Source organism: Triticum urartu, chromosome 6A, assembly GCF_056163025.1.
Source record: "Triticum urartu cultivar PI428250 chromosome 6A, HENAU_Tu73, whole genome shotgun sequence".
Classification (NCBI taxonomy): Eukaryota; Viridiplantae; Streptophyta; class Magnoliopsida; order Poales; family Poaceae; genus Triticum; species Triticum urartu.
The window spans coordinates 579,728,696-579,740,096 of NC_141878.1; the positions used below are offsets into that span (position 1 = coordinate 579,728,696).

The following is an 11,401-nucleotide window of genomic DNA, read 5'->3' on the forward strand; positions in this document are numbered from 1 at the left end:
CCTTAGCCAATCTTCGCTTAATCCGCAGCCCCTATTTCGAGTTGCAAATATTAGCAACAGAACCAGTATCAAATACCCAGGTGCTACTGCGAGCATTAGTAAGGTACACATCAATAACATGTATATCACATATACCTTTGTTCACCTTGCCATCCTTCTTATCCGCCAAATACTTGGGGCAGTTCCGCTTCCAGTGACCAGTCTGCTTGCAATAGAAGCACTCAGTTTTAGGCTTAGGTCCAGGTTTGGGTTTCTTCTCTTGAGTAGCAACTTGCTTGCCGTTCTTTTTGAAGTTCCCCTTCTTCTTCCCTTTGCCCTTTTTCTTGAAACTAGTGGTCTTGTTGACCATCAACACTTGATGCTCCTTCTTGATTTCTACCTCCGCAGCTTTCAGCATCGCGAAGAGCTCGGGAATAGTCTTGTTCATCCCTTGCATATTATAGTTTATCACGAAGCTCTTGTAGCTTGGTGGAAGTGATTGAAGAATTCTATCAACGACGCAATCATCTGGAAGATTAACTCCCAATTGAATCAAGTGATTATTATACCCAGACATTTTGAGTATATGCTCACTGACAGAACTATTCTCCTCCATCTTGCAGCTACAGAACTTATTGGAGACTTCATATCTCTCAATCCGGGCATTTGCTTGAAATATTACCTTCAACTCCTGGAACATCTCATATGCTCCATGACGTTCAAAACGTCGTTGAAGTCCCGATTCTAAGCCGTAAAGCATGGCACACTGAACTATCGAGTAGTCATCAGCTTTGCTCTGCCAGACGTTCATAACATCCGGCGTTGCTCCTGCAGCAGGCCTGGCACCCAGCGGTGCTTCCAGGACGTAATTCTTCTGTGCAGCAATGAGGATAATCCTCAAGTTACGGACCCAGTCCGTGTAATTGCTACCATCATCTTTCAACTTTGCTTTCTCAACGAACGCATTAAAATTCAACGAAACAACAGCACGAGCCATCTATCTACAATCAAACATAAACAAGCAAGAAACTAATCAGGTACTAAGTTTCATGATAAATTTAAGTTCAGTTAATCAAATTAATTAAAGAACTCCCACTTAGATAGACATCCCTCTAATCCTCTAAGTGATTACGTGATCCAAATCAACTAAACCATAACCGATCATCACGTGAGATGGAGTAGTTTTCAATGGTGAACATCGTTATGTTGATCATATCTACTATATGATTCACGCTCGACCTTTCGGTCTCCGTGTTCCGAGGCCATATCTGTATATGCTTGGCTCGTCAAGTATAACCTGAGTATTCCGCGTGTGCAACTGTTTTGCACCTGTTGTATTTGAACGTAGAACCTATCACACCCGATCATCACGTGGTGTCTCAGCACGAAGAACTTTCGCAACGGTCCATACTCAGGGAGAACACTTCTTGATAATTTAGTGAGAGATCATCTTATAATGCTACCGTCAAACAAAAGCAAGATAAGATGCATAAAAGATAAACATCACATGCAATCAATATAAGTGACATGATATGGCCATCATCATCTTGTGCTTGTGATCTCCATCTTCGAAGCACCGTCATGATCACCATCGTCACCGGCATGACACCTTGATCACCATCGTAGCATCGTTGTCGTCTCGCCAATCTTATGCTTCCATGACTATCGCTACCGCTTAGTGATAAAGTAAAGCATTACAGGGCAATTGCATTGCATACAATAAAGCGACAACCATATGGCTCCTGCCAGTTGCCGATAACTTGGTTACAGAACATGATCATCTCATACAATAAAATTTAGCATCATGTCTTGACCATATCACATCACAACATGCCCTGCAAAAACAAGTTAGACGTCCTCTACTTTGTTGTTGCAAGTTTTACGTGGCTGCTACGGGCTTAACCAAGAACTAATCTCACCTACGCATCAAAACCACAACGATAGTTTGTCAAATAGACTCCGTTTAACCTTCGCAAGGACCGGGCGTAGCCATACTTGGTTCAACTAAAGTTGGAGAGACAGTCGCCCGCAAGCCACCTGTGTGCAAAGCACGTCGGGGAAACCGGTCTCGCGTAAGCGTACGCGTAAGGTTGGTCCGGGTTGTCTCGTCCAACAATGCCGCCGAACCAAAGTATGACATGCTGGTAGGCAGTATGACTTATATCGCCCACAACTCACTTGTGTTCTACTCGTGCATATAACATCAACATAAATAACCTAGGCTCGGATGCCACTGTTGGGTTTCGTAGTAATTTCAAAAATTTTCCTACGCACACGCAAGATCATGTGATGCATAGCAACGAGAGGGGAGAGTGTTGTCTACGTACCCAACGCAGACCGACTGCGGAAGCGCTGACATGACGTAGAGGAAGTAGTCGTACGTCTTCACGATCCAACCGATCAAGCATCGAAACTACGGCACCTCCGAGTTCGAGCACACGTTCAGCTCGATGACGATCCCCGGACTCCGATCCAGCAAAGTGTCGGGGAAGAGTTCCGTCAGCACGACGGCGTGGTGACGATCTTGATGCACTACAGCAGCAGAGCTTCGCCTAAACTCCGCTACAGTATTATCGAGGAATATGGTGGCTGGGGGCACCGCACACGGCTAAGGAATAGATCACGTGGATCAACTTGTGTGTTCTAGGGTGCCTCTACCTCAGTATATAAAGGACCGAAGGGGGGAGGCTGGCCGGCCACAAGGGGTGCGCCAGGAGAGTCCTACTCCCTCTGGGAGTAGGATTCCCTCCCCCCCCCAATCCTAGTTGGAATAGGATTCGCGGAGGGGGAAAAGAGAGAGAGGGGGCCGGCCACCTCTCCTAGTCCTAATAGGACTAGGGGAAGGGGGAGGCGCACAGCCCATGTAGGGCTGCCTCTTCTCTTTTTTCCACTAAGGCCCATCATGGCCCATTTAGCTCCCGGGGGGTTCCGGTAACCTTCCCGGTACTCCGGTAAAATCCCGATTTCACCCGGAACACTTCCGATATCCAAACAAAGGCTTCCAATATATCAATCTTTACGTCTTGACCATTTCGAGACTCCTCGTCATGTCCGTGATCACATCCGGGACTCCGAACAACCTTCGGTTCATCAAAATGCATAAACTCATAATATAACTGTCATCGTAACCTTAAGCGTGCGGACCCTATGGGTTCGAGAACAATGTAGACATGACCGAGACACGTCTCCGGTCAATAACCAATAGCGGGACCTGGATGCCCATATTGGCTCCTACATATTCTACGAAGATCTTTATCGATCAGACCGCATAACAACATACGTTGTTCCCTTTGTCATCGGTATGTTACTTGCCCGAGATTCGATCGTCGGTATCCAATACCTAGTTCAATCTCGTTACCGGCAAGTCTCTTTACTCGTTTCGTAATACATCATCTCACAACTAACATATTAGTTGTAATGCTTGCAAGGCTTATGTGATGTGCATTACCGAGAGGGCCCAGAGATACCTCTCCAACAATTGGGGTGACAAATCCTAATCTCGAAATACACCAACCCAACATGTACCTTTGGAGACACCTGTAATGCTCCTTTATAATCACCCAGTTACTTGTGACGTTTGGTAGCACCCAAAGTGTTCCTCCGGCAAACGGGAGTTGCATAATCTCATAGTTATAGGAAAATGTATAAGTCATGAAGAAAGCAATAGCAACATACTAAACGATCGGGTGCTAAGCTAATGGAATGGGTCATGTCAATCTGATCATTCAACTAATGATGTGACCTCGTTAATCAAATAACAACTCATTGTTCATGGTTAGGAAACATAACCATCTTTGATTAACGAGCTAGTCAAGTAGAGGCATACTAGTGACACTTTGTTTGTCTATGTATTCACACATGTATTATGTTTCCAGTTAATACAATTCTAGCATGAATAATAAACATTTATCATGATATAAGGAAATAAATAATAACTTTATTATTGCCTCTAGGGCATATTTCCTTCATAATCCACCTTCATTTGACACACTGTTATGGACATAATGATGTAAACCTCATAACTGGTATTGTACCAATATTTGTACGATGGCGCATAAATACACTAAAAATAAAAAAATAAAAAAACAATACTAGTAGCGATGGAAAGAAAACACGCTGCCAGTAGTTACATTAGCAGCAGCGTGGGAGTGAACAAGCGCTGCAGCTATTTGTCCTAGCAGTAGCGCATGCGGCACGCGTTACTGCTAAGCAATAGCTGTAGCGCCTTATTAGTAGCGCGCCTACCCGTGCTACTAGTGAGCACAAAACCAGCGCTACTGCTAGAGTTTTCCCTAGTAGTGATGCCTCATGGGCAGGATGACTAAGACCCCATTTTCAGGTACAATGAAACGGGCAAGTGACTTGTTGGAAATCATGCATGCTGATGCGTGTGATCCAGTGAGAATTGAAGCGTGCGGTGCATATCGCTATTTTCTCATATTAACTGACGATTTGGGTAGATATAGGTATATCTACTTAATGAAGCACAAGTCTGAAACGTTTGAAAAGTTCAAGCAATTTCAGAGTGAAGTTAAGAATCATCATAACAAAAATATCATGTTCCTACGATCTGATCAAAAGGGGATTTTCTGAGTTATGAGTTTGGCAATCACTTAAGACATTGTGGAATTGTTTCACAGTTGAAGCCACCTGGAACACCACAGGGTAATGGTGTGTCCGGACGTCGTAGTCGAACCTTATGAGATATGGTGCGATCTATGATGTCTCTTACCGATCTACCGTTTTCATTTTGAGGTTATGCGTTAGAGGCAGCTGCATTCCCTTTAGATAGGACACCATCTAAGTCCGTTGAGACGATGTCATATGAACATTGGTTTGGCAAGAAACCAAAGTTGTCGTTTCTTAATGTTTGGGGCTGCGATGCTTAAGGCTTCAGCCAGAGAAGCTCGAACCCAAAGCGGACAAACACATCTTCATAGGATACCCGAAGGTGACAGTAGGGTATACCTTCTATCTCAGATCCGAGGGCAAATTGTTTTTCGCTAAGAACGGGTCCTTTCTCAAGAAGAAGTTTCTCTTGAAAGAATTGAGTGGGAGGAAGATATAACTTGATGAGGTTGTCGAACCTTTATTTCAACCAAAGAATGATGCAACACAGAAAGATGTTTTCTGTGGCACCTACGTCTGTTGAATAGGAAGTTAATGATAGTGATCATGAAGCTTCAGATCAAGTTGCTATCGAACCTCGTAGGTCGACAAGGATATGTACTACTCCTAAGTGGTACGGTAATCCTGTCTTAGATATCATGTTGTTAGACAACAATGAACCTACGAGCTATGGAGAAGCGATGGTGGGCCCGTATTCCGACAAATGGTTAGAAGCCATGAAATCCGGGATAGGATCCATATATCAGAACAAAGTATGGACTTTGGTGGATTTGCCCGATGATCGGCAAGCCATTGAGATAAATGGATCTTTAAGAAGAAGACGGACATGGGCGGCAATGTTACCGTCTATGAAGCTCGACTTGTGGGAAAGAATCTTTTCACAAGTTCAAGGAGTTGACTACGATGAGAATTTCTCACCCGTAGCGATGCTTAAGTCCGTCAGAATCATGTTAGCATTAGCTGTATTTTTCGATTATGAAATCTTACAGATGGATGTCAAAACAAGTTTTCTTACTAGTTTTCGTAAGAAAAGATGTATGTGATACAATAAAAGGTTTTGTTGATCCTAAGGATGCTAAAAGGTATGCTGGATCCAGCAATCCTTCTATGGACTAGAGCAAGCATCTCGGAATCGGAATATATGTTTTGATGGGGTGATCAAAGCTTTTAGGTTTATACAATGTTTGTTAGAAACTTGTATTTACAAGAAAGTGAGTGGGAGCACTACAACATTTCTGATAAGTATATGTGGATGACATATTGTTGATTCGAAATGATGTAGAATTTCTAAAAAGCATAAACAGTTGTTTGAAGAGTGATTTTCAAAGGAAGACCTGGATAAAGCTGCTTACATACTGGGCATCAAGATCTATAGAGATAGATCAAGACGCCTGATGATACTTTCAAAGAACGCACACCTTGACATGTTTTGAAGGAGTTCAAAATAGATCAGTCAAAGAAGGGGTTCTTACCTGAGTTGTAAGGTGTGAAGTTGAGTAAGACTCAAAGCTTGACCACGGCAGAAGAAAGAGGAAGGACGAAGGTCGTCCCCTATGCTCTTGTCGTAGGCTCTATACGGTATGCCATGCTGAGTACCGCACCTGATGTGTGCCTTGCCACATGTCTGGCAAGAAGGTACAAAGGTGATCTAGGACTGGACCACCAGATAGCGGTCAAAATTATCCTTAGAGAAATAAGGAAATGTTTCTCGGTTATGGAGGTGATAAAGAGTTCGACGTAAAGAGTTATGTCGATGCAAGCTTAACACCTATCCGGATAGCTCTGAGTAGAGATACCGGATACGTATAATGGAGCAATAATTTGGAATAGCTACAAGTGGAACGTGGTAGCAGCATCTACGATATAAAGTTTTGCGAAATACATAGGGATCTGAATATGGCAAGACCCCTTGACTACAACCTCTCTCACAAGCATAACATGATCAAACCCAGAACTCTTTGAGTGTTTATCACATAGTGATGTGAACTAGATCATTGAGTCTAGTAGACTCTTGGATGTTGGTCACATGGCGATGTGACCTGTGAGTGTTAATCACATGGCGATGTGAACTAGATTATTGACTCTAGTGCAAGTGGGAGACTGTTGGAAATATGCCCTAGAGGCAATAATAAATTAGTTATTATTATAATATTTCATTGTTCATGATAATCGTTTATTATCCATGCTAGAATTGTATTGATAGGAAACTCAGATACATGTGTGGATACATAGACAACACCATGTCCCTAGTAAGCCTCTAGTTGACTAGCTCGTTGATCAATAGATGGTTACGGTTTCCTGACCATGGACATTGGATATCGTTGATAACGGGATCACATCATTAGGAGAATGATGTGATAGACAAGACCCAATCCTAAGCCTAGCACAAGATCATGTAGTTCGTTTGCTAAAGCTTTTCTAATGTCAAGTATCATTTCCTTAGACCATGAGATTGTGCAACTCCCGGATACTGTAGGAGTGCTTTGGGTGTGCCAAACGTCACAAGGTAACTGGGTGGCTATAAAGGTACACTACAGGTATCTCCGAAAGTGTCTGTTGGGTTGGCACGAATCGAGACTGGGATTTGTCACTCCGTGTAAACGGAGAGGTATCTCTGGGCCCCCTCGGTAGGACATCATCATAATGTGCACAATATGACCAAGGAGTTGATCACGGGATGATTTTTTTACGGAATGAGTAAAGAGACTTGCCGGTAACGAGATTGAACAAGGTATCGGGATACCGACGATCGAATCTCGGGCAAGTATCGTACCGCTAGACAAAGGGAATTGTATACGGGATTGATTGAATCCTTGACATCGTGGTTCATCCGATGAGATATCGTGGAGCATGTGGGAGCCAACATGGGTATCCAGATCCCGCTGTTGGTTATTGGCCGGAGAGGTGTCTTAGTCATGTCTGCATGGTTCCCGAACCCGTAAGGTCTACACACTTAAGGTTCGATGACGCTAGGGTTATAGGGAATAGATATACGTGGTTACCGAATGTTGTTCGGAGTCCCGGATGAGATCCCGGACATCACGAAGAGTTCCGGAATGGTCCGGAGGTAAAGATTTATATATGGGAAGTCCTGTTTTGGTCATTGGAAAGGTTTCGGGTGCTATCGGTAACATACCGGGACCACCGGGAGGGTCCCGGGGGTCCACCAGGTGGGGCTACTTGCCCCAGAGGGTTGCGTGGGCCAGGTGTGAGAGGGGACCAGCCCCAGGTGGGCTGGTGCGCCCCCCACCAGGGCCCAAGGCGAAGAGAGAAGGAAAAAGGGGGAAACCCTAGGCTCAGATGGGCCTAAGGCCCACCTAGTGGTGTGCCCCCCCCTCTCCCCCCTTGGCCGCCCCCCCTAGATGGGATCTAGGGCTGGCCGCCACCCCTAGGGGTGGAAACCTAGGTGGGGGCGCAGCCCCTCCCTTTTCCCTATATATAGTGGGGTTTTGGGCTGCCATACACACGAGAACATCTCCTTCTTGGCGCAGCCCTACCCCTCTCCCTCCTCGTCTCTTGCGGTGATTAGCGAAGCCCTGCTGGAGTACCACGCTCCTCCACCACCACCACGCCGTCGTGCTGCTGCTGGACGGAGTCTTCCCCAACTTCTCCTTCTCCCCTTGCTGGATCAAGGCGTAGGAGACATCACCGGGCTGTACGTGTGTTGAACGCGGAGGTGCCGTCCGTTCGGCACTAGGATCATCGGTGATTTGGATCACGACGAGTACGACTCCATCAACCCCGTTCACTTGAATGCTTCCGCTTAGCGATCTACAAGGGTATGTAGATGCAATCTCCTTCCCTCGTTGCTAGACTTCTCCATAGATTGATCTTGGTGATGCGTAGAAAATTTTGAATTTCTTCTACGTTCCCCAACAATATATTGTTTGGTGTTTGAAGTTCATGCGGCTAGGATAAAAAAACTATGCAGTTTTCCTTTTTTCTCCACTAAGTTTAGAGGGTCGGCAAGATGCGGTCACCTATAGAGAAGTAAAAACTCCATTAATATTACTCAGCCGAATACTTCTTAAAATAAAGTAGGGGATCGGCTAGACTTGCTCTAACGAGAACAAGAGGACAAACTGATCAAAACTAAATTCAAAAAAGAACTTAAATCAAGAGTATTTCTTTTGTCTTCTACCCTCGGAGTAGTGGAAGATTCTTTCTTTCTTTCTTTTTCTTTGAGATCTCGAGCACATGATCTTGATTGCTTATTATTATAACTAGTAAATGAGCACGTACAATCCACATTGATATCGAGAAAAATACTAACTACAGATTGATATTAGATAGGATATCAATCATGTGTTAATTATGAGATTAATATAGATATTGATATTTGGTATGCTATCAATTGCATGCTTAATATATTGAGAGCTCACCATTGAAGTAATTTAGGTCGTTGGATTGACATGATTTGATGGTGAGATTATTTAGATCTTTTTATATTGACATAGATATTGATACAGATAGATATAGATATAGTTGATTACGGATCCCCTCTTGTCAACTAGGATCCTCTCCTTCAAGTAGTACAGTATCATCGTCTTAACAGCCATCACTCTCCAATGGATTATCTGGCCATAGTCGTGGCACTCGTTGTCGCCATTGCCATCCACCTCCTCAGCAGGGCCAAGAAAAGACGGCCGGCCAACCTGCCTCCGGGCTCCCTCGGCCTGCCGGTGATCGGGCAGAGCCTCGGCCTCCTCCGGGCCATGCGCGGCGCCGACGGCGGCAACCGGTGGGTACAGGACCGGATCGACAGGTACGGGCCCGTGTCGAAGCTATCGCTGTTCGGCACGCCGACGGTGCTCCTGGCCGGACCGGCGGCCAACAAGTTTTTGTTCTTCAGCAGCGCGCTTTCGACGCGGCAGCCCCGGTCCGTGCAGCGGATACTCGGAGAGAACAGCATCCTGGACCTCCACGGTGCCGACCACCGGCGCGTCCGCGGTGCTCTGCTCGAGTTCCTCAGGCCGGACATGCTCAAGATGTACGTGGGCGGGATCGACGCCGAGGTGCGGCGCCACGTCGAGGAGAACTGGGCCGGCCGCGGGACGGTGACGGTGCTGCCGCTGATGAAGCGGCTGACGTTCGACATCATCTCCGCTCTGCTCTTCGGCCTGGAGAGGGGCGCCGTTCGGGACGCGCTGGCCGGCGACTTCGCGCACATGATGGAGGGCATGTGGGCCATCCCGGTGAACTTGCCGTTCACGGCGTTCAGCCGGAGCCTCAAGGCCAGCGGCAGAGCCCGTCGGGTGCTCGCGCGGATCACGCGGGAGAAGAAAGCCGGCCGGTGCCAGCCGGATCACGGCAAGGCGCCGCGGAACAGCGACCTCATAACCTGCCTGCTCGGCCTGACGGACGGCCATGGCGAGCAGCTGCTGAGCGACAAGGAGATCGTGGACAACGCCATGGTCGCCCTCATCGCTGGCTACGACACGTCGTCCATCCTGATGACCTTCATGGTCCGCCACCTCGCCAACGATGACGCCACCCTCGCCGCCATGGTCCAAGGCAAGTGGGCGCCTGCCCGTGAATCAATCGTCCCAACCTGCCATGGCGACTCATGATTTTCGTTTCTGTTTCGTGACACAGAGCACGAGGAGATCGCCATGAACAAAGGCGACGGAGAGGCTCTCACCTGGGAAGATCTGAGCAAGATGAAGTTCACATGGCGAGTCGCCCAGGAGATCCTTCGCATCGTCCCTCCGATCTTCGGCAACTTCAGAAGAGCGCTGGAGGACGTCGAGTTCGACGGCTACCTCATCCCAAAAGGATGGCAGGTTCGTAATGCACCTCCTAGCTTAGCTACCACAGTCGTCGGAGGCCGAGAAATTACCTGACATGAGAAAGATTTCAGGTGTTCTGGACGGCGAACGTGACGCACATGGACGCGAGCATCTTCCACGAGCCGGCCAAGTTCGACCCGTCCCGGTTCGAGAACCAGGCCGCGTCGGCGGCGCCGCCGTGCTCCTTCGTCGCCTTCGGGGGCGGCCCGAGGATATGCCCCGGGATAGAGTTCTCCCGGATCGAGACGCTGGTGACGATGCACCACCTTGTGAGGCAGTTCAGATGGAAGCTCTGCTCCAAGAAGAACACCTTCGTGAGGGACCCCATGCCGTCGCCGCTGCGTGGCCTGCCCATCCAAATTGAGCGTAGGACCTCCCCTCCGCCGTGATCGAGCTTGACGGCAACCTCAGTATCATGGTCGGTCGCATTGCATTAGAAAATGCAGCTGCTGCTGCACGTGTATGTGTGATGAGTAATAAATGGCCATCACTACCATGACTTTTCTTGTGTGCCACATATATTTAATTCAAGATTAAGTACTCGAATAATTTGGTGGTCCAGAGTAGGTAACATGTGCACCGGAAGACCTGAGTTTTTTTTGTGTGTGTGTGAATAAACGAATTTGCTATTTTACAGTCGACAGTTTTCCAATTCGCCTACATTCAAATCTCTCTCCGTCCGCTCTTGCGAGGAGATTCATGTTCAGAGGTTTGGTTTTCGGGCTCGTTTTTGCATTTTTCTGTCTCTTCGATTCATGACGTCTGCGGTTGGTTGGCCTCGTCATTCTCTCTCCCACGCTTGATTTTTGATTGTTTCTAGGTGTGTAACTTCCAGGTGAGTTGCTGCCATGATTTCTTTATGGGTTCGTGATTGGTGTTTGTAGCCGTCATGTTGTTGTAGATTCGTGGTAGGCGCTTGTAGTTTTAGCGGTTGGTGCTGCTTCGTGGCATGCCTAATCCGTCATTGTTTCCCATATGCTCTTGTGTGGGCGCTGGTAATTGTC

General features: G+C 46.9%; 1 protein-coding gene across 1 annotated transcript; it reads left to right on the plus strand.

Moving 5' to 3' along the window:
• The first annotated feature begins 9,090 nt into the window (after window positions 1-9,090).
• LOC125515336 (cytochrome P450 716B1) lies at window positions 9,091-11,049 on the plus strand. The gene is made up of 3 exons (XM_048680789.2): window positions 9,091-10,122; window positions 10,204-10,391; window positions 10,469-11,049. The coding sequence occupies exons 1-3, from the start codon at window positions 9,177-9,179 to the stop codon at window positions 10,784-10,786; spliced, it is 1,452 nt and encodes a 483-aa protein (XP_048536746.2). The 5' UTR covers window positions 9,091-9,176; the 3' UTR covers window positions 10,787-11,049.
• The last annotated feature ends 352 nt before the right edge of the window (window positions 11,050-11,401 follow it).

Bases quoted from the DNA above. Each gene is read 5' to 3' on its own strand.
- LOC125515336 (XM_048680789.2), top strand. From the start codon at position 9,177: ATGGATTATCTGGCCATAGTCGTGGCACTCGTTGTCGCCATTGCCATC. The intron at 10,123-10,203 runs GCAAGTGGGCGC...TTCGTGACACAG, and splicing joins CCTCGCCGCCATGGTCCAAG to AGCACGAGGAGATCGCCATG. The intron at 10,392-10,468 runs GTTCGTAATGCA...GAAAGATTTCAG, and splicing joins TCATCCCAAAAGGATGGCAG to GTGTTCTGGACGGCGAACGT.